Source organism: Portunus trituberculatus, chromosome 30, assembly GCF_017591435.1.
Source record: "Portunus trituberculatus isolate SZX2019 chromosome 30, ASM1759143v1, whole genome shotgun sequence".
In the NCBI taxonomy this organism is placed as follows: Eukaryota; Metazoa; Arthropoda; class Malacostraca; order Decapoda; family Portunidae; genus Portunus; species Portunus trituberculatus.
Window position 1 is genome coordinate 4,325,361 of NC_059284.1, and position 27,422 is coordinate 4,352,782.

A 27,422-nucleotide genomic window follows, 5' to 3' on the forward strand; every position below is an offset into this window, starting at 1 on the left:
TTTCTTTAAAACTACTAATTAGGCTAGAAATGTTTTGATGTTTTGGATATTAGGTAGTTAGAAAATTAAATGTCATAAAATGTCAGGCATTTGACCTTGGCTTAGTTTCTCTATTCGCCATTAACTTTTTTTTTTCAAATTATTTGTAATTTAGTCACCCCTGTTTCTCTGATGACTACAGCCCAGGTGGTGACTTATCATAGCCCCAGACCGGCGCCTGTCTTCCAACTCCGCACTCGCTCTTCGTCAGTATTTTGATATATATATATATATATATATATATATATATATATATATATATATATATATATATATATATATATATATATATATATATATATATATATATATATATATATATATATATATATATATATATATATATATATATATATATATATATATATATATATATATATATATATATATATATATATACTTTGATATTTCCTTAGAAAAAATCCTTGACAACACCAGGTTTCATAAGATTTCTCTAGATCTTTGCATTTCCTGATTGATGATGAATTATAACCTTGAAAATGGAGACATTGTGCCACTGCTGCTTCCTCAAACGCCTCTTTTCCTCGCAGCGCAGACACAACTTTTCTTGATTAGAACCCTTTTGTCTTGAAGACGTTAGCCATCAGAATTGCCAGTTTAGGGAAAAATGTGCTAATCTAGCTACTTTTTTGTGAGATTTAACAATCAAATTTTCAATTTAGCCACTTAGCGACTTTTTTCTAGCTATCATTTTGAAATGAACCTATGTAATTATTTTCACTAATGTAAAATTACATTGAAGGGGAACAACATTATTTAAAAAAATTTGCAAGTTGTTCATAATGATTGCACTCACGTGGTGATCTCTATTAGGGAAGCATTTGGAGGGGACTATCAATGTATGGCAGAGTCCACCACCACTACCCCCACCTCACCCCATGCCATCCAATCCTGCATCCTTAGCGGAGGTACTGCCGCTGCTACAGAGAGGAAGCGTCATGCAGTGGGGTGTACTGATACGCTAATCTAGCCACTCAGATTGACCTCAGAAGTGTGTCACTGTTTGGAGAGATGTGGTCTGATGGAAGAAAGGCAAACTTTCCTTTCAGAAACATACTTCAACATACAATAGTGTACACATACAATAATGTACAATAATAACAATATCAAAAGATAAGGCAATAAACAATGTATCACACAATAAGACAACAAATATTTATTCTGTGTATTGCTACATGCATTGATTCACATGTACAAAAATTTGTTATAAAACTAAAGCCACCATCTCTGGATCAGTCTATCTATAAGCCACCAACCAGTACTGTTATGTTAAGGATGTTCTTGATCTAAAACTTCCCCTATTTACTTTGGGGAATTTGTATTCCAAATTTAGTGGCTCAGACTTTACATTTAGTATTAATTGTTACTATGCAGTTACTGCTTAACATTTATATCTGAAGTGACCAGTCAAGACTTTGGGCTCAATAGTTTTTACAAAATTGTTACATTTAACCAAATATTTGAAGATTGAGGACCACAGTCCCTCCATCTATCAGGTAAAGAATGTTTACAGTTTATTAAACAATCTATAAATTTAGACTGTTATGAAATTTGCTTTACCATTCTGAGTAAATAAACAAAAATATCTTCCATTATTTTATGAAGGCTAAGTAAGAGAAGAATGATTTAAATTGTCATAACATTTGAAGTACATAAATGTCATATTACTATCACCATTCACACAGATTATGGTACATAAAGTTAATGACTAAGATGGAAGTCTAAAAAGTGCAACAACTGCTAAGTGATACACCCTCCTAGACCTTGCCTTACAGAATAGACGTGTTTGAGAATGTTAGTGAAGGTCAGCACCAGGTGGCACACCCTGTCACTGACCTGGACGTGTGTAAGCCTTTGGCATCACTTAACTCTTGGCACTTAAATCTCTGACCTCCTGGAAGTCCTGCCTGCCTCCTTCCCTGCAAAGGCTCCCCTCCTTGTGGCATCCACATGTTGCTGCTGTAGCCTGAGTGCCACTGTGTACCTCACAGCTCTCACAAGGCACTGGGCAGAGCTCTCCTTGAAGCAACCATTGCCTTACTCTCATATGAAATGTTTCTAAGAAAACTGAACAAAAGCAAGATTATGAATTTTATGTCATTGACATAACTTTGGTTTATCATTATGGGATATTTGCAAAAGTAAATTCTGTTCAGTAAATACCAAAATTAATATGAAATGACAAAATTTTATGCTTATAGGGAAGACATTGTCATCTTGAATTGCATCATTTGCACACTGTATGAGATGCTGATAGTTTCAACCTTCTCCTACATTTTCATTCAGTTGCCAATGGCAATACATGAGCTTTAAAGGACAAAATAAAAAGAAAAGAAGAGGCGATAAAGAAAACTAGGAAGAGTGGAGAGGAGAGGAAGGCAGGACATCCATGGCTGGTGCAGGTTACAGTGGGTGACTAGTACATGAGAACTTGTGGGAGCTACAGCAAACACTTCCCCCATGTGCACTTGTGGGGACACACCTGCCACCAGTCACCTGTCCTTAACACACCTGGCGGCGGTCAACTCACATGGCTGACCTGGCTGGCTTCACTTGGGGTTAAGGCATGACTCCCACACATCAGAGGAAGCAAACACATTGCAGTAAAAACATTAAACATTTTCATTGTGAAAAAAAGGAATTAGCATTTGGTTTATGGAGAGAATTTTCTTACAGCAGCCAGTCAGCAACACCTGCCTGTGATGAGCATCTTGTCAGTGATGAGGTGTTGTAGAACACTGCAGTGCACAGTGGTGTGTGCTGCTGTCATCTGCCTCCACTGCCTTTCAACATCTTTTAGCATAACTAAAAACTATAGCACCATAGCTGACTCTTAACAATTATGGTAAATCAATTTGCTCTGACTGGGATTTATATCAAGGAAAAATACCTTGTTTTACTGACAATGAGGAGACTTTCCTCATTTGTACCTTTGTTCAGGAAGTGAAATTAAAATAACTGATTGGCCTTGTGCTTGTTTCCTTTGGACCCAACCTTCAATAGCCAGCAAGCCTCATTCTTACCACATCTTGGTGCCCTGATCAAAGCCTCATACAAAAGATGCATCTCCCAACCACATGGTATCCCTCCCCCCCACCACGTCCTGGCAGGCTGCCCGCCGGGACCCAGGCCATGCAAAGATTATGGGTTGGTAAATAAATACCTTATGAAACTACTCTGACAGCTGAATTGACCCTGTGTTTTCCCTGATCAAGTCTCACAAGCACTCTACTCTGCAAGCTTGTGCAGTGGTGTCACAACCAAGGTCAACTACACCTCACCTGGAACGTGGTGATCACTGTAGCACCACAGGTGTCCAGTTGACCCTGGCTGTGTTGTCACTACACTGGTACGGTCATAAATGCAGGTTTCAGCATCCCCTTCTGCCATGCGCCCCTACCCTGAGAACTGCTGCTGCTGCCGCTGCCATCGCCAACCCCACGCTGACCCCCCCCTCACCTACCCTCACTCTCTCAAACACCTTTTATGACACAGACGCTTGTTGGCAGAGGGGAGACTCGAGATATGGCACAAAAATTACAGCTAAGACTATAGCTTGACAATGACTGCTCGGTAGTACAGTGACAATATTACAAAGAGAACTTGTACAAAAAATCCCTAATAAATTAAGTACATGAACACTGTTTGTTGTCACTACTCTAAGCATCCATAGCACATCTATGGACCACACAGACATAAATATGAATAAAAATAAATCAGACACTTCTTTGATCATAGTATTTCAGGTGATTGACAAGCATAGAGATACAGCACAAGTACGTATCTGCAAGACACATTGGAAGTCACTTTGAGGCAACACCAAGCAAGTTTAGAGTTCGTGGTTTTCTTACACCACTCATCACAGACCCATTCACTGTGCTCATGCAACAGTGACTTAATGCATTGGTTAGGAGTCATCTTTTCCACATAAAAGAATAAAAGTCTAAGCATATTTCAGTTTTGAACAGTTTCAAAACACGAAGTATTTACGACACACAGGAGGGCAGCAGTGTCTCGCCTCACACCACACACACTTCACTTCACTTCACTTCAATTGTCTTTTACTACCATCCATTCACTTTCTGTGCAAGTTCTTAACATGGTATTGTCAATGAATTCATGTTTGTTCCTTTCTCGTCTCTCATCATAACACAGTAATTGTCACCATCTACAGCCTCATGACACACACATTCGTACTCTTCACGCACTTTTCACACTTCACACTTCACTAAGAACATTAAATCATTTCCTGCAGTCTTTCATCATATATGTTAAAGATACAATGACCAAGTACTGTACATGCCACCACACTACGACCACTGCTACTGCTCATCACCACCTCTGCCTTCTTGGTGCAAACGTGGCCGGGTGAGATGGGCTCAGTGCGGGGAGAGGATGTCTGATGTGAGGGAGGAGCCGCAGCTGCTGGGGGGAGTGTCCAGGTGGGGCAGGGAAAGGTTCAGGTAGTCCTGTGGGTCATGGTGGAAGTTAGACATTAACATATATATATATATATATATATATATATATATATATATATATATATATATATATATATATATATATATATATATATATATATACACACACACACACACACACACACACTATGATCAAAGATAGTTTCCCACAAAGATGTGTCGAGACTTGGAACAGTTTAAGTGAGGAAGTGGTGTCAGCAAAGAGTGTGCATAGTTTTAAAGAAAACTTGGATAAGTGTTGATATGGAGACGGGGCCACACGAGCATAAAGCCCAGACCTTGTAAAACTAGAAATAGGTAAATACAACTAAATAAATAAATACACACACACACACACACACACACACACACACACACACACACACACACACACACACACACACACACAGAAACACACACACACACACACACACACACACACACACACACACACACACACACACACACACACGGTAGCTCAGTGGTTAGAGCGCTGGCTTCACAAGCCAGAGGACCGGGGTTCGATTCCCCGGCCGGGTGGAGATATTTGGGTGTGTCTCCTTTCACGTGTAGGTGCTGTTCACCTAGCAGTGAGTAGGTACGGGATGTAAATCGACGGAGTTGTGACCTTGTTGTCCCGGTGTGTTGTGTGTGCCTGGTCTCAGGCCTATCCGAAGATCGGAAACAATGAGCTCTGAGCTTGTTCCGTAGGGTAACGTCTGGCTGTCTCGTCAGAGACTGCAGCAGATCAAACAGTGAAACATACACACACACACACACTATCAACATTAACATCTCTCCACACATACTGGTGCGCACAAGTTACTCACGTCTGTGGAGGAGAGGGTGAGAATGCGGTCAAAGTCCTCCACCAGCTCCTTGAAGGTGGGCCGCTGGGTGGGCTGGTAGCGCCAACACTCCCGCATGATCATGTAGCTGTATGGAGGGAGCCAAGCTTAGAGTATTTACTTGATACAAATCATCATACCGTTATCTTTAAGTATTGACGTGTTTTCTTTCCTTATTTTACATTACATGACTGAAATGCTAAAATGATCACACACAGTGGTGGTGGACTGTTTTAACTCATGTCATTGCTTCTAGATTACTCTTTATATACTGTGCTGCAGCATCCAAGATGAGCTTGGGTTGTGATATGGGCCCTTACATGGGTACCACTAGTGCCTGTGCCACTAATGGCCAGAAGCTGAACAGTGCTTCCCATACACTCTTCAAGTGTGCCTACAGGCAGATAAAAAAAAAAAAAAAAAAAAAAAAAAAAAAAAAAAAAAACACTGAAATACAAGCTAAATGACTGTCCAGCAGTAAGACAATGTTTGAGGCAAGCACTAACATTTCAAGGGAGCAGTTTGAAGGTTTGTCCATCCGATGTCCCTCCTGCAGCAGCTGGAAGAGTTTTGCAACAGATGGTACAGTCGGGTAGGGTGTGCCTCCCAGGGTCATTATCTCCCACAGCAGGATGCCAAAAGCCCACCTGTGGAAGGAAATCTTATCTGAGTAATGTTTCTTGGTAATGTTTAAACAAGTTAAAGATATAAAGCCCAATATTGACACACGGGTTTGTAATTTTTTTTATACATATTGCAATGTTCTTGTGCTGTTAATTTGTTACAGTCACTGGTTTACATATTTCTGTAAATTTGAAGGTTATACGAACCCTTTCAGCTACAAAGAGATAGGATGAAGTTAATAAGATGTGTGATAAAAGGTACAATAATATCATTTAGCATCTCATATCAGCACTAATTTCTAAATCAACTCATTCTAATTAATCCATATTTGTCAAACACAGTACAAGAGTGCACTGCTCCCTATGAAGTGTAAGCCACCTAAAGTAACCTGCACCAGCCAGGCCGCCCCAGCACACTTACACATCAGACTGGGAGGTGTAGACACGGTGGAACAGAGCCTCAGGGGCCATCCACTTGACAGGGAGACGGCCCTCACTGGTCTTGCGGTAATAGTCTTGGCTGTGGATGTCCCGAGCCAGACCAAAGTCGGCAATTTTCATGATCCTGTCCTCGCTGACTAGAACATTCCGTGCGGCCAGGTCACGGTGGATGCACTGTGTGGGGACACACAGACACGGGGTCAACACTCACAAGAAGACGTGATCTCAACATTACTAGTACGTACTTGTGTCTTAAAGAGCCAAACAGAAATGAGTGAGAGACCAACCTTCTTTGAGGCGAGGTACTCCATGCCACGGGCCACTTGGAAGGCAAAGCTGACCAGGTCCTTCTGAGTGATGGCATCCATTTCCTGCCCGATGGCCCTCTCGTACCCCGAGGACGGACGGTTGTTGCGCAGGTAGTCCCTCAGGTTGCCGTGGGCTGCATACTCCACCACCACATACAGCGGCCCATCCTGAGTGCAGCAGCCTAGCAGGTTGATGATGTTGATGTGTGTTCCAATCATCTTCATCATCTCCATCTCTGACACCAAGTCCATGAGCTCTGAGTCAGTGTGGCCCTCTGTGGAAGCAAGGCTTGGGGTGAGGCTGGCAGGCAAGGAAAGGAAAGAAACAAAGAGATATAAAAGGATAAATATAGACCGAAGAAAAGGAAGATACAAAGACAGGGAATGACAATAGAAAAATTGGAAATTCTTATTAATGAGGTAAATGAAAGATGAAATGATCTCTAAAGCAAACTAAAGAAATGCACAGTAGAGACTTTTGAAGTTGTGAAAAAAAAGCTTCGTTTCATTCCTATGATGTTATGAGACAAGTGGAGCATTGCTGTTGTGGTATATAGTTTGGCAGTGCAAGGTATGTAAAATTTGGGATGATGTGCTCACCCTTCAGCATCTTGACGGCCACAGTGGAGGCGAGGCTCGGCCGCTTCACTCCCTGCACCTCGGCCCGCACCACCTTGCCAAACGCCCCCTCCCCCAGTGACTCCCCCAAGATCAGCTTGGCCCGGGGCAGCTCCCAGTCAGCATCCAGGGGCAGCTCGTACTCAGAGATGCTGCTAGTCATCTCGGAACCCAGACGTGAGCGGGACTGGCAGTGCTCGATCTTGATGGTTGGCACCAGGAGCGGCTCCTGCGAGGCGTCAGAGTTCTGCCGCTCAACGATCACCTGCAGAAGAGTCAGGCATGGCCCTCAGTGATGGCATGCATGTGGCCTCAATGAAGAGTAGCTGTCCCTTGATGCTAATCATCTTCAGTGTCAAAGATGCAGGTTGACTCTGCATCTGTACAATACACTACATATTCCTCTGCATGCAGTAAGGCAAGGAGTAGGTTGCAGCATCAATTTTCTGTGACAAAAAGATAAAACTAATATTTTCCACTGACCTTCTTGATCCAGTGCTGCGTGATGGCCTTGGCTCTCTCCAGCTCAATAGCTCGCCGCTTCTCCTTCTGCCACTTCTTCCACACAAAGGAGGCCACGATGCTGCCGATGATCATCACTGAGAGCAGCACCACCGTCAGCACCATGATGGCATGGTACTCTGGGTCGTGCATCTTGGGCTCTGCTGTGGGGAAAAAGGAGTAATTTGGTGAGTCTCTGGTTTGAGGTTCTTTGTAATTCCTTGTGAAGAGAATAAACAAGACAGCAGTCATACTCATTAGGAGGAAAAGGAAGGAATTTAACCATCTCATTATCAATCTTTCTTAGCAAGATGGAAGGCTGGAAGGAAGATCTGGAAGGGAAAAAAAAAAAAAAAAAAAAAAAAAAAAAAAAAAAAAAAAACGAGGCACGGGAGGAAACAATAAGAAATTAAGGAAAAAGGGAATAAATGTACATAAGAAGAAAGGAAAGGGATAGAAGGAAGAAGCAAACTCAAGGGAAAAAAGGAAGGAAAGGGAAGGAAGAAAGAAAGTGAGGAAGGACCCAAACCAATCACACTAATCAGGAAAGAAGCAACACCTATCAACTCACCATCAATAATGCTGAGGTAAGCAGTGAAGAAGGACGTGTCCAATAACGTGCAAGTATCATCAACCAAACAAGGATTAACAGCAACAACATTACTTCAGGATGTAAGTGATTACTTTATTCCCTTTATTGCCTTTAACAATACAAAATTACATCTGAAAGAGCTTTCTTTTTCAAATAGAGATTATAAAAAACTAAATAATGACTCTGTTAACAAGCTATGCAGGATGCAACTACAAATTTACAGTTTGATAATGACGTTAACGAATCATTTAATAAATTTGCTGATCCCATAAAATCAATTACTGATGAAACATACCCATTTGATGAAATATACCCATTAGAAGTGGTCAGAATAAAGAGTAAGCAAGTAAACAAACCTTGGACCACTCCAGAATTGGTGCAACTATTTAAAGAAAGAAATGACATAGTATGTAAAAATACTTCAAAAAGTTAATCATATTTGGACAACAATACATATTAAGAATGAACAATTAAAGAACAGAGTAAATACCTTATTAGATCATCCTAAAAAAAAAAAAAAAATGATCACAAAAGCAAGTTCAAGATGAATTCTGGTAAAAATAAAGGCACCTGGAGTCTAATAGATAATTTATTAAATAAATCCTCAAATAAAAAATCCATTATTAAATCCCTAAATATTGAAAATAAACTAATTAAAGACACAACTGTGATTGGTGATAATGAATATTTTCAACAATTGGTGATCACCTTGCAGAGGAATTACCAACATGTGTTGTGTCTCCCAGTGTTGTAGTATTTCAACAACTTTAATAAGCAATACCCAGATTCTGCCCCTCCATTAACTACATCACTGAAAAATTCTTCAATAATTAATGATTTAAAAGATTCTTCACCTGGTTTAGAAGGAATTCACATAAAAATATTAAAATTGACAGCAATGGTGTTTCCTCCAATTATCTCAAAGCTGATTCATTTATCATTTATTTATTTATTTATTTTTATGTAAGAAGAGATAATAAGTCAAGGGCAAGAAAAAAAAAAATAAAAGGCACACTTGCAGGTCTGAGAGAGTTAGCCAAAAGAAAGGGATGAATGTCTTGAAACCTCCCTCTTAAATTAAATCAAGTCATAGGAAGATAAAAATACAGAAGCAGGCAGGGAGTTCCAGAGTTTACCAGAGAAAGGTATGAATGATTGAGAGTACTGGTTAACTCTTGCATTAGAGAGTTCAACAGAGTATGGGTGAGAGGAAGAAGAAAGCCTTGTGCAACAAGACCACAGGAGGAGGGGAGGCATGTAGCTATAAAGATCAGAAAAGCAGTTAGTATGAAATACCAGTAAAAGATAGCAAGAGATGCAACATTCCGATGGTGAGGAAAAAGAGGGGAGTTCAGACAAAAGGCTTTTGATTCCATACATGGGAAGATGAGTCCCTTGTACAGAGTTAGAAGTTGGGAGGGATGAGATAAACTGGTGGAGATGCCTCAGAATGCCTAACTTCATAGAAACTGTTTTAGCAAAAGATGAAATGTGAAGTTTCCAGTTTAAATTATGAGTAAAGGATCCTGTATTCAGTATAGAAGAGGGGGACAGCTAAGTGCCATTGAAGAAGAGGGAATAGTTGTCTGGAAGGCTATATCAGGTTGGTAGATGGAAGAATTGAGTTTTTGAGGCATTGAACACAACTAAGTTTTCTCTGCCCCAATCAGAAATCTGAAAAAGATCAGAAGTCAGGCATTCCAGATAGACTGAAATTGCCGAGATAACACCTGTATTCAAAGAAGGACAGAAAGACAAAGTCACCAACTATTGTCCAATTTCAGTTCTTAACTCTGTAAGTAAAATATTTGAGCACTGTACATCAAACAGACTTCTAAAATTCTTAAAGGTTAACAAAATTTTCAGTAATTTTCAATTTGGTTTTTGTCTAAATTCTTCCCCCAAAAGCTATTATCCAACTTATAGGTAAAACCTTGCAAGATCTTGTTAATAGTAAATTTAATTTAGTATTATTTTTTTTTAGATATAAAGAAAGTTTTTGAAACCTTAGATCACAACATCTTACTAAACAAATTACAATACTATGGAATAGCATTGTACTATTCAAACCATCCTTAAACACTGACAAACTAAACACATTTTTTATTCCAGTAATAAAATTGTTACAAATGATATTGAAATAGTTATACATGACAGAAAAATTGCCAAAACTTCTACAATAAAGTATGGTATAGAGCAGGGAATTCTCAACCTGGGGTTTGCAAACCCCTAAGAGTTCACAAGATTTCTGTGGATATTTAGATGGGTGATCTAATATCCTTTGCAGTACCATTGCATAATGAGTCAGTGTCAGTCACTAAATTAAGACTCTGTTCAACGTCAGATTACTGGGGGGTCGGATAGATTGTCTTATAACTCAGGGGATTCTTAATGAGAGAAAGGTTGACGGCCCCTGGTATAAAGCATAAATTAATGTGGAAGGGTCACACAAACTATATTACAGATAAAATCTCTAAATCTAACAGCATAATTCACAAAGTTCACCACCACTGCCTAATGAAACCTTGATCACATTAAATCACACAATTATTTATCCATACATTCAGAACTGAAACTTTGTTTGGGGGATGGCATTTAACAAAACTCTCAACTCATTTCATGTATGAATGTTTTTGTGTTGTGGCTCTGTGTGTGTATGAGAACCTGAGGGTTGTGTATCGTTGTGATGTTTGCCTGAAGTATGAATGTGTTGTACTGAAATGTAAGTGGTAATGTGAGACACTCTAGTTTGAATACAACTTAGATCTTCATGGGCCAATAAGAAATGGTTTTATTTCACGGGCCAAGCCATTGTCAATATTGTTGTAATAATACATACTGTTGCTTTTATCATGGCTAAATAAACTATTGAATTAAATAAAAAATTTTCTAATTTTCTAATCAGATTGATCAAGATAGATAAAAAAACACCATCTTTCTGCTCACCATCAATGACGCTGAGATAAGCGGTGGAGAAGGATGTGCCCAGACTGTTGGCGGCAATGCAGGTGTACCAGCCGGCATCCCTCTCTGTCACGTTACTCAAGATCAACACCTGGGGGTCCTCCGAGCTGGTGATGTTGCGTCCCTCCTGTGGCAACAATCCATTCAGTAACACAACACAATATGAGTCATAACGTTTGGCTCATTCAAAATTGTCTTGCATAGAATGACTTTTTTTTTTTTTTTTTTTTTGTCCATTTTATTGCATTGTTATCTCATCTGATTGAAAAAAAAAATTGTAAATCTAATATCATCATAAATCTGTCAACAAAAACTCTAAGCTATTTTGAGTTTCATGTAATCAAGCTGTTACACTTTTTTTTTATTTTACTCTAAATTAGTTTGTTAATTTTGTTAACTTAAAATAAATGCTTAAGTATAATGCTGTAGCAAGCTGTATAGAAGTGAAAATATTACAAATGTCACCTACTTATATGTAATTGTACTGCAACTTGTAAAATTTAAACAACATCTACTACTACTACTACTACTACTACTACTAATACTACTAGTAGAGAAGCAACAAATGTCTATAAAGTACAAAATTATAGTTACAATGAAGTTTGAATATCAACACAAACACAAAACATGAAATACAAGCAGAAAGAGAAGCAAGACTACTGTATTGATACAAGCAACACAAGCAACACACTCACCTAACACTACACCAGCCAAACACAAGTTAACAGTCAACACTTAACAAAACAAACAACTTCAAAACTACTTTAAATAGCTGTGCAGTACAATAAGGTAAACAAGAACAAACACAACTCTCAACTCACCATCCTTGTCATCACCATCATAGTTACCATCAATAGTGTCATTTCTCTGCATCAATACACAAATTATACATATTGGATCCATGCAGTGCATTTGTCAAATATATGCTAAGTTCCTGAGCATATATTCATTGCTCATACATGCAACAGCAGCAGCAACAACAAACACATACAGGTAAGGAGTTTGTGTGTGTGTGTGTGTGTGTGTGTGTGTGTGTGTGTGTGTGTGTGTGTGTGTGTGTGTGTGTGTGTGTGTGTGTGTGTGTGTGTGTAATTCACCTTGGTTGCCTGCTGGTCACCCAGCCAGTCTTCCCCATTATGGAGCGAGCTCAGAGCTCATAGATCGATCTTTCGCGCGCGCGCGCGTGTGTGTGTGTGTCAGGTGCAGATGACAAAAAGTGACAAGCTGCCTGGCCCATAGAGTACAAACTGATATTTGTACTGTTTGGTTTTCAGGCAATTGTACATCTTATTTGCCATTTCAGGAACAAACATGTCATTATGCATACACACATACACACACACAAAAGGACGTGTGTGTGTGTGTGTGTGTGTTTCACTGTTTGATCTGCTGCAGTCTCTGACGAGACAGCCAGACGTTACCCTACGGAACGAGCTCAGAGCTCATTATTTCCGATCTTCGGATAGGCCTGAGAACAGGCACACGCCACACACCGGGACAAGGTCACAACTCCTCGATTTACATCCCGTACCTACTCACTGCTAGGTGAACAGGAGCTACACGTGAAAGGAGACACACCCAAATATCTCCACCCGGCCGGGGAATCGAACCCCGGTCCTCTGGCTTGTGAAGCCAGCGCTCTAACCACTGAGTTACCGTGTGTGTGTGTGTGTGTGTGTGTGTGTGTGTGTGCTGTGTTGTTCGTCACTCTCATGCTGTTAGACACACATGGCACACACTCCCAGTCATTTGAAGATTGGGCGTCAAAATCTCTGGGCAGAGCAGAGCAGTCCAATGAGGCTAACCTGGCCTGCCACTGCCGCCGTGAGGACTTCAGGTGATATCACCACTTGCGGTGTCTTGTCCCACACAGTCATGGACCATGTGAAGGGCAGGTCTCTTTTCCACACCACATAGGGCATCAGGGTGTTCTCAGTCCAGATGTCCACCTTAAGCTCCACCTTATCACCCACATAGGCTGTTATGTTCTCCAGGTGCTTGGTGATGATTGGCCGTGACGGGATGTGCTCTAAGGTGAGAAGGCGAGGGTTAGTGAGGCTCCCTGGCCATCAGTAACCTCTGCATTTGTTAGTGGTGGGGTCTTCCAAGCTTCCAATGTGTCTTGCACCTCTATGGAATCTGATTGAGGTGTTTGCTAATGTGGTTCCATGAAAGGCTCTTATCAAAACTGTGTACTTTCAGGTGATCTGTCAGGTTATCATGTATTTCTTCTCACTGATGCTGCAGAATCCTTGCTGCAGTTCAAGTATCTCTACTAGTCATGGAAGCACTGAAACCTGACACCTCCCACCAAAACCTGTCAAAAGTAGACCAGTTGATGCTGTGGTTTCGCAGTACAGTCTCATTTGACGCCTTCAGTCTGTCAGGTGTCCCACAAGGTCTTGTACTTACTGGTGACCTAATCCAAGTTACACCTCCACCTCACAAGCCACGCAGAGAGAAGAGATCAGGGGAACACAAGAGGAGACAGGAGAATTGGGTGCAGTTGTAGTGTCACTATTGGTCTGAGTCCATTTCCTCACTTCACAGCTTCACCCAAAGCCTTGACAAGAGTCCCCTTAACTGCCTTCACCAGACACCTGCTGCCATAGTGCCACAGTGCATCACACCAACAATAGGATACAAAGAAACCATTACTCTCAGGATTGTGAAGATGAGTAATGAAGAACAATATCTGTGAACAATACCTGTGATGGTTCAGTAATTCACACGTGGCAGCAAATGTTTGTAAAAAAGGCGAGATAAGCAAACCCTTCAATTAATCACCCCAAAGCAACCCAAGAGACAGTACAGACTAAAGAGAGACAATAAAAGACACGAGACACCACAACTACAACCACCACCAGGAACAAACCCCTAGTACCACCACCACCACCACCACCACCACCAGTACCACCACCTCTACAAACACTTCCACTTTTACCTTGACAATGAACAAGCGGTTTATAATATTGCCCTTGTCGTCCACTCCATTAAAGCGAGTGGAGTGCTTGACCCAGGTGATGTAAGGCACCAGGTCGGATATAACAGAGCACATCAGCTTCACCTCGCTGCCCTGAACCACTGTCATGTTACTCAGCTCCTTGTTTATGATTGGCCGGCTTGGGAGGCGCTCTACAGGCAAGGCAGGGAGAACATGACACCACTGGCACTCTCTGACACTTGTATTCTCATCTGTCCCTCCCCTGGCATCCTATAATTTCTCCTTCAGTACCATAATGCATTTCCATATTCATTTTGGTTACTATTTGGTGATTTTATACGGCTTTAGAAACCCGTGGGGAATTAAAATACTGAAGACTTTGGCCATTAATCTTCTGACCTCCATAGATTTTTCCTAATATCAATAAAATGGTCTAATCACACCCAAAACTCAAGGTGAAAATGAATCCCAGTACTGAAGAGGTTAATCCTGTTTTTCTACTTTCATCACAGCACTTGTCTTCATCTACTGTCTGGCACTTCATTTGTAACTTCCTTGGCATCCTGTTACTACTTTCCTGCTCTCACTAACACAATGGCACTATTTGGCACTTAATGACATGATTACCTTCATTTTACTTCCTTGATATCTTATACATAACCTAAAATCAAAGTAAAAACCCTTTTCTTGTCATTCTACCACTGACAGTAACGTTGGCACCCTCTGGCACTGACATCCCCATCTGTCACTACCTTGGCATCCTACACACATTTAACCACGTGTCAAATTAATACTACTCTACTGGTCCTGCTAACACTGCCACTCAACTATGGCACAACTTGGCACTATTTGTACATGGCACTTATATTATTAAACTCTATATTAATTCTGTGTGTTATGTTTTGCTATCATAAATGTCTGTACTATAATATAAACTTACACTCTTATTCTCTGTAATACCACTCACTACTAATATTGACTACTCATCTCCACTTCAACCTTCACCTAATACTCCTTATCCTTCTCTAATGCTATCGAATCTCATCACTCATTGTAACACCACAACAAAGTTAATCCTATGACAGTAATCCTCTGAACTCCTTGACCTCATCCTTCTTATCCTAACGCCACAATGAACTTAATATAGATGCATCGTAACACACTCCTCTCCTCTCCCTTTCCCTGCTGAACACATCATTAACCCCTTCAATACTGAGATATTTTATTGTGACTTTTGGGTGTGATTAGATGATTTTACTTTGCATTAGGGAGGATCTGTGAATGTCAGAAGATTAATGGCCAGAGTCTTCACCATTCTAATCCCCACATAAGTTTCTGAAGCTGTATAAAATCGCTAAATAATCCGAATGAATATGAAAACGGGGCATGGTACTGAAGGGGGTTAATCACTTCAGCTTAGTGTATCAAGGGATGAGTGTAGCGAACATTAATTTCACATAAACGATTGAATACTAAATGACAAAATACAGTTGAATTTATAACACGGTAAATCTCAATGACAAAACACATCTGAAATTGAAAGTATTATTGACTCATTAAGTTTGTGAGTTATCTAATATTAGTAAGATTCAATTATGACATGACTTTATTAAAAATGTCTTAGATCAACAGTAAATAATTGATAGAGAGAGAGAGAGAGAGAGAGAGAGAGAGAGAGAGAGAGAGAGAGAGAGAGAGAGAGAGAGAGATGCAAACTTACGAGAAAACCAAGTGTCACGGAAAAACAGAGAGAGAGAGAGAGAGAGAGATGCAAAACTTACGAGAAAACCAAGTGAGTCACGGAAAAACTGAGAGAGAGAGAGAGAGAGAGAGAGAGAGAGAGAGAGAGAGAGAGAGAGAGAGAGAGAGAGAGAGAGAGAGAGAGAGAGAGAGAGAGAGAGATGCAAAACTTACGAGAAAACCAAGTGAGTCACGGAAAACTGAGAGAGAGAGAGAGAGAGAGAGAGAGAGAGAGAAAGCCCCCCCCACCCACTCCCAGCCAGCAACAGCCATGCAGTCAGCCACACTCACCTAGCACCTCCAGGCCGTAGGTGTGGTTGATGGCGCCACACTCATTAAACACCACACAGGTATAATTCCCAGAGTCAGCTGGTACCAGGTTCTCCATCTTCAGCATCGCCCCTTTGATCTTCACGTCGCCGAGCTGTCTGACTGGTTTCTCTCCGTCCTGCGAGGCGAGATGGAACACTAATTAAGCCACCATGCTCGTAATAAAATAAAGGCACAAGTGGTGGTGGTGGTTTGGGTCATGAAAAGCCACGATGTTGAAGGAGTAACATAAAGATTAGAAACGCTTTGCTCTCTCTCTGTCTCACCACGACTAACTTACAAGGCCACAAAGATGATTAGTGGGGTTTTCAAGAGTGTTTCTCCTGTTAATAATGTAGAATCTTGTTAATCTGCCTCTAAAACCATAAAAAAAAACGTTCCAAGGCTAGAGAGATTATTAGTGTTGTTTTCAAGAGTTTTCTTGTTAATATTGTAAAAATCTTGTTAATCTGCCTCTAAAACCTTAAAAACACCTTAAAAACTCGTGTAAATTAAAATAAACCCTTTTCAAATAGTGAAGGTGAAGCTCAGTGGTGTTTGGGAGTACGACCCGAAAATTTTGACCCTGTCTCTCAAAGGCCGAAAGGCGACAGATTGGCTGGAGCAAGGCTGGACATCCCGAGCATCAGTGACGGGACATGGTTACTGTCCATCACCTAAGTGGACGGACATAAGACGCACAGCAGAGGATAATGTGTGTCCCGAATCAGAAAAGCCTTGTTCGTGCCCAGTCGGTTTGATGGAAGATTGAGAGAGCGTTGTTTGTTTGTAATGGGAGAAAAGGAATGTTTTGCAAGAGCGGCCTAGAAGTGACAGAGAAACAGGTGGTGGGGAGTTGAGGCTCTTGTGTTGAGGAAGAAATAGAGAAAAGAGAAGGAGTATAGGAACACGAAGGATATGAAGACAAATTAGAAGTAGAGTAAGAACAAAATGAACAAGAAAAAGTGTGGTGGTGATGAGGAAGAAATAGAAGAACGTGAATAGGAAAAAGAAGGATATAGAAAAGAAAAAAAAAAAAAAGAAACGAGAATAGGAACAAAATGGATATGAAGAGAATAAGAACAAGAGTAAGAACAAAATGAACTAGTGTGAATGAAAGAGAATAAGAACAAGATGGATATAAAGGCAGAATTAAAATGACTAAGAACAAAATGAACAAGAACAAGACCACAAAGCAAGTACAAGAACAAGATGAGAAAGAAAACGTTGAACAAGAAAGAAAAGACGGAAAAACAAAAACGAACAAGAAAAGAAAAACAACCAGAAAATAGATGATGGCAATGATAAAGACAACAAAACAAAACAAAACAATAAAGCTCTCTCTCTCTCTCTCTCTTACCTTGAGCCACGTGGTGTTAAGGTGGGTGCCCCGAGCTTGGCATTTGAGCTCCGCCACATTGCCCGCTGGTTTGATGGTGAGCAAGTTGAGGTCCTTTGTAAATTCAGGAGGAACACACACATCCTCGTCCAACACCTTGCTGTCCGCGTACAAGGCCTGCAGAGAGAGAGAGAGAGAGAGAGAGAGAGAGAGAGAGAGAGAGAGAGTCAGTGTTATCTTTATTGATTTCTTATTCTATCCATTTTTTTTTCATCGGGAAATGTAAAGTTTCTCATTATCTTTCCCGGGGCAAGAGCTCACCTGGGGCAGCGAGGGTCCCGGGGGCTCCACCACATCCAGGGTGTAGTTGACCCAGCCCCTATAAGGCCCCGCCAGCCGCCACCTGCACGCCCACACACCGGAGTCCTCCAGCCGCGCCTCCTTCACCCGCAGTTTGGGCCACGCTCGACTGCAGGAGGGAGAGGGAGAGAAAGATTTACTGGGAGCTCTACACACACGCACACACACTCACACGGCCTGGTTGAGGGATTAGAGGGATTGGCAGTAAGACGTGAAGGGCAGGTTGGTATCTAGGAAGGTCCGTGTTCAGAAACGCTTTGCTCTATTACCACGACTACTTTCCACGGTCACAGAGATGATTAGCGGGGTTTTCAAGAGTGTTTCTCCTGTTAATAATGTAGAAATCTTATCAATCTACCTTTGGAACCGTAAAAAACACCTTAAAAAAACTCGTATAAATTTAAATAAAGCCTTTAGAAAGAGTGGAAGTGAAGCACAGACGTTTTTGAGAATACGAGCCCAGCAGGTGTGTCTCTGGCCGTGTTTATTGAGTCACCAAAACAATGGCAAACACTCCACCGCACCTCGGGACACCTCCAGCCATTGAGGAGAGAATAGAGGGCCCGTTAAGCTCCGCCGTGAGGGATTAGTAGTAGTAGTAGTAGTAGTAGTAGTAGTAGTAGTAGTATAGCAGCAGCAGCAGTAGTACTAATGGTCGTGGTGTCTGAAGTAAACAAATGATGGAGAGAGAGAGAGAGAGAGAGAGAGAGAGAGAGAGAGAGAGAGAGAGAGAGAGAGAGAGAGAGAGAGGGGGGAAAGTGTTTGGTGGAGGTAGCAGTAGCAGTAGCAGTAGAAGTAGAAATAACAGCAGTAGTAGTAGTAGTAGTAGTAGTAGCACAACACAAACCCACACGCAAACCCTCAACATAACACCACCAGCTACAGACACACCAGGTAAACGAACACCAGCAGGAGTAGAACCTTGGTATACTTGACCGAACAATAAAAAAATCACAACTCACATTATCATAACATCCTCCAAACAAACACACTTATGACAAACTGTGTGGATGCTAGGCAAACACACTCCTCTCCCTGAACACCAGCAGGAGGAGAGCCTTACCTGGGGGCTGTGATTCTAATGCGTGGGGTTTTCAGGTCCTCAAGACGCTCGCTTTTGAAGTACCAAACGGCGGTAAAGTCCTGCTGTTGCGCGTTGACTAAATTCTCAGGGCGACACTTTAAACGAAACCTTTCCCCGACCATGACTTTTCGTAGCTGATGGGAGGAGTGAATATTCTCCACCTCCATGTTGCCGCTGCCGCCTCCTGCTTCTCCGTCACCGCCTCCGTCATCGCCTCCGTCACCGCCTCCTTCATCGCCTCCGTCGCCGCCTCCGCTCCCTCTGCCTGGTTCTGTTTCTCGTCCTCCTCCGTCGTCATCGTAGTAATCTGAGGAAAGAAATGGGTTCTATTTTAGTGTTTTTTTTCGTTTTTTCATCGTTGTTGTCCTCTTCCTCCACCTCCTCCTCCTCCTTCTTCTTCTCCTTTTGATCTTCCTCCTCCTCCTCCTCCTTTTCCTTCATTTTTGTTAACATCCTTATCCTTTTCTTCCCTTCTTTAATTCATATTCGTATCCTCTTTTTTTTCCTTCTTTCTATTTCTCCACCTCAACTCTCGTCAACCTCCTCCTCCTCCTCCTTCTTCTTTTTCTTTTAGTCTTCCTCCTCCTTCATTTTCGCTAGGCATCCTTATCCTTCTCTTCCTGGCCTCTTCCTCCATCTCAACTTTCATCCTCCTCCTCCTCCTCCTCCACCTCCACTTTCGTTAACCCTTTTCTCCTCCTCCTCCTCCATTCACAAACAAGGAATACAAAATCAAAAGCTAATCAACAAAGGAGAAATTTAAGACAGAGATGCACAGTACACCTTCGTCTGCTGTTCCTCCTGCTCCTCCTGCCTCGAAGTCGTAATTCTAACCAAGTGGAGGTCATAAAGACGAGGCTGTGTTGCTGGAGTGTAAAGCAAGCACGTGAACACTTAGGTACTGAGTGTGTGTGTGTGTGTGTGTGTGTGCTGGGTCCCCGTGTGTGTGTGTGTGGGTGTGTGAGGTGGTAAGGGCGAGGTTGTCATGGTGGGGCGCCTCACTTTCACCCTTGTCTGCGTGGCTTTATCAGGGGCGACATTAATTCTGATTGTCTTGTCTGTCCGCACGCGTCCCCCTCCGCGGTCCTCTTGCTACTGAGCACGTCCGGCCGGTAGTGGGTGCTCTTATTATAGACTGTGATCCTCTCTGGCGCCTGCTGTTCCTTTAGGATATAATATACACCAAAAATAATGAAAAGTTAGTGTTGTTTTAACTTTCATTAGCTAAATTTATCGTACAGTGAAAGAGAATACGAAGAATTAAAAGCTTTTGTGTCCTTTTTATCTATTTTCTTTTTGCGCTTAAAGGAATGTTAAAAGATTGCAATTTTTATCCTCCGTGGTTCTTTAAAGTAAATAAAAGTCAGGAAGGATTAAATACCATCGCATCAGGAGATTGTTTAGCAGTGTTTAGTGTTGTTCCTCTCAAGCCAATCGTATTTTCAAAGGAATCAAGGAACGAGAAAAAGACAACATCCAGCAAGCATTCTCCGTAGTTCTTTTCCAGCAATAAGCGTCAAGAGAATCAAAATTAAGTGTACGTAAAAGTGATTGTCAGCCGTACTTTTACTTAATCTTTGGTTGTATAAGGAGTCAAGATATAAAATAATGAAGATACGACTATTAACTTCTCCTATTTAATGTTTCTGTGCATGCCTGAGCTCAATTTATGACTGGTACCGTGGCCGCCTCGCTCCAAGCCTCGTCCTTATCACCGCTACCTTGTTTAGTCTCCCCCCACCTGACGCCCGTTTTCTTCCATCAAGTCTCGCCTCTTATCATGTTACTTCGCACGCTTTATTTTCCTCTTAATTCTTCCCTAATCCTTGTCTTCCTCCTCCTCTTCTCTTTCCTCTTGCCTTCCACACACACTTTTCTCTTAATTCTCCTCTAATCCTTCTCGTCTCTTTCTCTCTTCTCCTGTTTCTTTGCCTATTATGTCCTTCCTCCGTTTCCTGTTCTAATCCATTTCTTCCTCTCCTTGTCGGTTTACCCTTCCATCTCTTCCTCTTTCTATTACTCCTTTCCTTTCTCCCTTCCTCTCCTTTATTTCATCTTCTACTTCCATATCTACGTTTCTTTTTCTTCTTATTTATCTTCCCATTTTCCTTTCGTCTTCTATGTTTCTTTCTCTCAATTCTTTCCTCCTTTTCTTCCTACACTTTCTCTCCCCCTCCTTCCTTTCTTCCTTTTCTTTCTATTTTATCTTCCTCTCTCCTTCCTTCCTTTTCTTCCTCTCTCTCCTTTCCTCCTTTTCTTCCTACTCTATCTTTCTCTCCCCGCTTCCTTTTCTTTCTCCTTCCGTGTCTATTCAATGCCATCCAAACACATTCTCTGTATCTCCGCTCAACCCTTTCCAGCCAACCCACCCCTTACCTCTCCCTCCGTCTCTCACTCTCTCCCAGTCCAGCCGTCCTCCCGTCCTCTCCCCGCTCTTCTCCTCCCGGCCAGTAACTCAGGCAGCCTCATCAGTACCCAGCGAGGGGTAGACACGAGGCCAAATATATTATTATTCCCTCGAGATGAGATGAAGATAGTGACTTTCCTCTCGCTACTACTGATGGCAGCCTCCACTACACCTGTATTGGAAAGGGAGAGAGGGAGGAGGACAGGGGGAGGAAGAGGGGTGTTACCTGTCTCCCGCCATCCATCATGTCCACGCCAGTGCTCTGATTGGCTTTTGTCGTCTGCGTCCCAGCCAATCACACGTGTACTTTCTAATCCCGGTAGCCAGTGAGCCCCGCGTTTGCTCCGCCTCGTGTTGTGATTGGCTGTTCTCGCTCCCTGATTTGCAATGTAAAGGAGGTGCGGTGTGGTGCGGTGCGGTGTGGTGTGATGTGGTGTGGTGTGGTCTGCAGGGGTACGAGTTGTTGTGGTGGTGTCATTGTGGTGTGGTATGGTGGTGTAGAAGCCCTGTGGTGTTGAGTTTGCATCTGTGTATCTCAGTCTCTCTTCATCACGATTCATTCATCACCACCAGACTCACACAATCAGCATTACTATGATAGACTCTCTCTCTCTCTCTCTCTCACATACCCTTCCCTCTCCCCTCTCTCACAGCTTCCCGTCTTTTCTCTCACTCACACATGCTCCAAATCTCCCTCGCACAGCCTCTCACTCGCTTCTCCCTCATTCACTCAGCTTTCTCCACTCTCACACAGCCTCCGTTACTCCCGCTCACAGCTCAGTCCCTCTCATTTCACAGCCTCCTCCCTCACTCCTGCCTGCTACTCTCCCACTCTCCCTCACTCTCCCTGCGCCTCACCGCCAGCTTGGGTTCCCTGGCCTCTCTATGGGTCCTGCAGGGGAAAAAATGTGCCCAGGTTTCCGGCGGTGGGGACATGTGCACGCCAGCTGGGGAGGCCGCCGCCCACCCTGTCCCGTCCCGCCTCGTCCCAGTGCCTCCAGATCCCGCAAAGCCCCCCGCCTGCCTGCTCCCCCGCTCGCCCACCGCAAAAACGCACCGCCCACCCCGCCCGTCCGTCACTACCTATAACAGTCAACAAGCAGACGCAGTGGGTGCCTCCTGTCGATGGCTCGATGGGGGGAGTGGGTGTGGGGCCTGAAGAAGGGAGAGTAGGGGTCTGGTGGAGGGAGAAACAGAGGGACAGGGGGAAAAATGGAGGGATGGAGGGAGGGGAGGGAGAAACGAAGGGACACAGGGAAAAATGGAGGGAAGGAGGGATGGAGGGAGTTGGAGAAGGGGCCGATGGAGGGATGGAGGGAAAAGGAGGGAGGGAAGGAAGAGTGACAGCGGTGCGTCATCCGAGACACTGGTTTAATTAAGAGTTTACAACCAAAACCACCAGCACCACCACCACCACCATTACTAGGACTACAACTACAACCACCACCACCATCACCACCACTATACTCTCAATTCCACATTACTCCACCCACTCACTACTGCCACCACATTTCACACCATACCACCACCACCACCACCACCAGAAGCAGGGTAAACTAGAGCACTTCCTGTACACATACCACGCCACAAACACCCCCCACCACCACCACCACCACCACACACCACTGCCACTCACCACCTCTCGAACAAAGAAGGTAGAGGCGCTCCTTATTGTGGCACTTTACTTCGATCTTAGTAATTATTTATGTAACTGTGATGTAGAAAGGGAGTGACTGGGAGTGGTTGGCGTAAAAGGGCAGGGAGTGGTAGGATTAAATGAGTAATGTACTGTTTAGCCCCTACAACACCATTCTGCTTACTATTTGGTGATTTTATACAGCTTTAAAATTATGTGGGGGGATTAAAATAGTGAAGACTGTGGCTATTAATCTTCTGACCTCCATAGAGCCTTCCTAATGTCAAAATCGTCTAATCGTACACACAACTCAAGGTAAAAATGCCTCCCAGTAATGAAAGGGTTAAGGTATCCAGTTTTCTTTTCGTCTTTCCTTTCATTTCGAGTTACATTTCATACCCTCCTTCTTCTGTGTCTCCTTCGCCTTCTGCAGGTGGTCTGGTCTCGCAAACACCATTCCTAAGTCTCTATCCTCTTCTCTTCCTTGTTTTCCTCCCATCGTGTGTCCTCTAGGGAAGGAAAAGAGAGGAGGAGGAGGAGGAGGAGGAGGAGGAGGAGGAGGAGGAGGAGGAGGAGGAGGAGGAGGAGGAGGAGGAGGAGGAAGAAGAAGAGGAGGAGGAGGAGGAGTAGGGACAAGGAGGAAGGTATTTCATTTAACCCTTTATTTTGTATTCCTATCTTCTCTCCCTTTCCATCCTTCCCTTTCTAATTCCCTAAGTATTCTTTAATCCTCTTCTTTCCCTCCTATCGCTTCCTCCATCCTCACTTAACCTCTCACCTCTCTCTCTCTCTCTCTCTCTCTCTCTTCGTAATGCTGTTAATCCTACTTAGAGTGAAATTTTGTGGGTAGGAAATGAAATCGTGGTGTGTGGTGAATTCTATGTGATCTCTCTCTCTCTCTCTCTCTCTCTCTCTCTCTCTCTCTCTCTCTCTCTCTATCTCTTCGCTATCTCTTCCGCTCAGTTGTTAATGCTCTTACTCCTCTTCCTCCTCCTCCTCCTTCTCCTCTTCCTCTCCAACCACAGCAGGACACGACTCTCATATGTAGGTCTCTCCTCCTCCTCCTCCTCCTCCTCCTCCTCCTCCTCCTAACAAATTGACTGGGGGGGAAGACTGTGGTTTTCTAAGAGTCCTAGTAGTGGTCCTGAGTCACTTTAAGGAGGTTTATGTCTCTCTCTCTCTCTCTCTCTCTCTCTCTCTCTCTCTCTCTCTCTCTCTGGTAACTTCATTTTTATTTTATTGTCCTTTTTCATTTGTTCCTTCAGTTTTTTTCTTTTTCTTTTCTTTATTTTCATTTATTTATTCTCGTTTATTTGTGAAATGCAGTATTCTCTCTCTCTCTCTCTCTCTCTCTCTCTCTCTCTCTCTCTCTCAAGAAGATCCCAGGTAACAGGAGATGGTCCCCCTCTGATCCCCTGGGGCGCCGCTGGGACCTACTGGGGAGAAACGCCCCCTCACTCCCATCACCCCCCCTGGACACCCATCCCCCACCCCCCACAGTGCCTCGGGGTGTCAAGTCTCTGGCTCCTATGGCACTGACCTGGCACTCCTCCTCCTCCTCCTCCTCCTCTTCTTTATTCCACGCCCAGGTCACTTCACACAGGTCACCAGGGGGGGGGGGTCACGTGATCGATTAGTGAAGTGTCATTAGGGTGTGGGTGTTTAGTGGGTGTGGTGTGGGTGTATCGTGGTGTGGGTGTTTAGTGGGTGTGTTAGGGAGATGGGTTGTGATGTGTTGGTTGGGAAAGGATGGGGTGGGGTGGAATTTGGTGGAGTGGGTTGGAGTGGTTAGGTTAGGTTAGGTTAGAGAGAGAGAGAGAGAGAGAGAGAGAGAGAGAGAGAGAGAGAGAGAGAGAGAGAGAGAGAGAGAGAGAGAGAGAGAGAGAGAGAGAGAATATGTAAAGGAAAGAGAAAAGAGAAGGAAAATATATATGAAATAAGATTAGATTAGGTTGGGTTGGGTTAGGTTAGGTTAGATTAGGTTGGGTTAGGTTAGGTTAGGTTAGGTTAGCTAAAAGAAATATAGAAGGATTAGATAAACAAAATAAAGAAGGGAAGAGGATAAAGGATTAGGATACAAACAACCTCATCTTGGCAAATAAGCCCACACACACACACACACACACACACACACACACACACACACACACACACACACACACACACACACACACACGTCTCGAGTTTCTTCATTCATGAGTTTTCTTTTTCTTTTTTTCTCTCCCTCTCTCTCTTTCTCTCTCTCGCTTTTTTCCTCCCCCTGTCTCCCATTCATCTTGTGTGTCTAAGTAATTCTTGTCCCAATTATGAATGAAAGATTTGCTCCCTACAACAACAATAACAACATTAACTACTACTACTACTCTCCCTACTACTACTACTAATACTGCCCCTACTCCCCTACTACTACTACTACTACTACTACTACTACTACTACTACTACTACAATAACAACAACTACAACAACAACAACAACAACAACAACAATTACTACTACAACTACTACTCCTACAACAACAACAACAATTACTACTACTACTACTACATCACAACAACTACTACTACTACTACTACTACTCCTATTACTACTACTACTACTGTATCACAACTACAACAAGAATAACTATTACTACTACTACTACTACTACTACCACTACTTCTTATGCAAGGCTAATAATAACCAAATACCACCACTACCACCACCGCCACCGCTACCACCGCCACCACCACCGCCACCACCACCACTCAAACAACAACAACAACAATAACACAGTGTCGGGAAGCAGCAAAAACAAAAGGGAAGAAAGCACAAAAAATATATAAGGTCGACATGCCCGGCCGCCAGACCCTTCCCTCCTCCTCCTCCTCCTCCTCCTCCTCCTCCTCCTCCTCCTCCTCCTCCTCCTCCTCTTCGTCCTTTTCCTTTCTCCTTTCTTCTCCTTCCTCTTCGTTTCTAGTTCTCCAGATCCCTAGTTTTTTTCTCTCCTTCTCCTCCTCCTCCTTTTCCTTCTCCTCCTCTGTCTTCTTCTTTTCTTCTCCTTCGCTTTCTTCTTTCTTCTTCTCTAAACATCTCCAAACTTCACTTTTTCTCTCTTTTTCTCTTCAAGCTCCTCCATTTCCTCCTCCTTCTCTTCGTTACTACCTCACCAGACTTCTCCTCCTCCTGCTCCTCCTCCTCCTCCTCCTCCTCCTCCTCTTAACCTCACCAATCTTTTCCTCTTCGGCTTCCTCCTCCTTTCCCTCCTTCCTCTTTACCTCACTCGCCTTCCCTCCTCCTCCTCCTCTCTTTTCCTTCACCAGAGGACACACAAGGGGAAGGAAAGCAAGGGAAGGAAGAGAGAGATGGAGGAAAATGGAAGAAAGGAGAGATAGAAAGAGGAGAGATGATGAAGAAGTGAGAGAAAAGGTGGAAAAGGAGTTAGATGCGTGGAGGGAAGGAGGGAATGAGGGAGGGAGGGAGGGATGGAGGAAAGGGAGGAGGAATGGAGGAAGAGATGGAGGGAAGGAGGGAGGGAAGGGAGGAAGGAGGGTAGCCATGTCACTCCTCGGCTTCTTGACCAGCGATTTTTAACACATGGTTCTCTCTCTCTCTCTCTCTCTCTCTCTCTTTGTGTGTGTGTGTGTGTGTGTGTGTGTTCTTTCCCACTGCCATCATCACCACCACCACCATTAACAACAACAACAACAACAACAACAACAACAACAACAATATGATCCGTAGGAGTGTGTTCCGTGACCTCTGATCCGTGAAACCTCCTCCTCCTCCTTCTTCTTCTTCTTCTTCCTCCTGTTTTTCTTCTTATTATTATTATCATCATCATCATTATCCTCCTCCTCCTCCTCCTCCGCATACACTTTAAGACTCTCCAAAGTGAGAGAGAGAGAGAGAGAGAGAGAGAGAGAGAGAGAGAGAGAGAGAGAGAGAGAGAGAGAGAGAGAGAGAGAGAGAGAGAGAGAGAGTTTTCCCGCCACTTACCGATAGCAAGACAGGTGGACACACGTAGTAGAGAGGCAAGAAGGAGGAGAAACAACCACGTCCTGTAACTTCCTCTTCTTCCTCCTCCTCCTCCTCCTCCTCCTCCTCCTCGTCCTGCTGGTGTAGTGCTGGTGGTGGTGAGTCCTTTCATTGTGTTGGTTTAAGGCTCTCAGTTGACTCACCCCTCACTCACCATCATCCACCCGTTTAGT

General features: G+C 43.1%; 1 protein-coding gene and 1 long non-coding RNA gene across 5 annotated transcripts; one reads left to right on the forward strand and one right to left on the reverse strand.

The window, feature by feature from the left end:
• Positions 1-1,200: 1,200 nt before the first annotated feature.
• On the reverse strand, positions 1,201-27,422 carry LOC123510787 (fibroblast growth factor receptor 4-like). 3 transcript variants are annotated; one of them, XM_045266161.1, is made up of 14 exons: positions 27,211-27,422; positions 19,171-19,498; positions 18,069-18,216; positions 17,769-17,924; positions 16,391-16,547; positions 13,221-13,444; positions 11,398-11,542; positions 7,842-8,020; positions 7,341-7,623; positions 6,720-7,015; positions 6,413-6,606; positions 5,875-6,015; positions 5,351-5,456; positions 1,201-4,529 (listed from the first exon to the last, which is right to left on the reverse strand). In XM_045266161.1, exons 1-14 carry the CDS (start codon positions 27,359-27,361, stop codon positions 4,440-4,442), a joined length of 2,598 nt encoding a protein of 865 aa, XP_045122096.1. In that variant the 5' UTR covers positions 27,362-27,422; the 3' UTR covers positions 1,201-4,439. The 3 variants fall into 3 exon arrangements, with proteins under 3 accessions (XP_045122096.1, XP_045122095.1, XP_045122097.1); XM_045266160.1 differs by having other exon boundaries at positions 7,842-8,023; XM_045266162.1 differs by lacking the exon at positions 13,221-13,444 and adding an exon at positions 14,360-14,550 and having other exon boundaries at positions 7,842-8,023.
• Positions 8,260-12,008, forward strand: LOC123510788. 2 transcript variants are annotated; one of them, XR_006676597.1, is made up of 2 exons: positions 8,260-8,531; positions 11,357-12,008. It is a non-coding gene; the product is annotated as an uncharacterized LOC123510788 (long non-coding RNA). The 2 variants fall into 2 exon arrangements; XR_006676596.1 differs by having other exon boundaries at positions 8,260-8,446.

What these genes read in the sequence shown, in the direction of transcription:
- LOC123510787 (XM_045266160.1), bottom strand. Translation starts at nt 27,361, where the DNA reads ATGAAAGGACTCACCACCACCAGCACTACACCAGCAGGACGAGGAGGA. An exon ending in TTAACACCACGTGGCTCAAG is followed by an intron (nt 16,548 to 17,768) that starts GTAAGAGAGAGA and finishes CTCGCCTCGCAG; the next exon opens with GACGGAGAGAAACCAGTCAG. An exon ending in CGGCGGCAGTGGCAGGCCAG is followed by an intron (nt 11,543 to 13,220) that starts GTTAGCCTCATT and finishes TTGTTGCCACAG; the next exon opens with GAGGGACGCAACATCACCAG.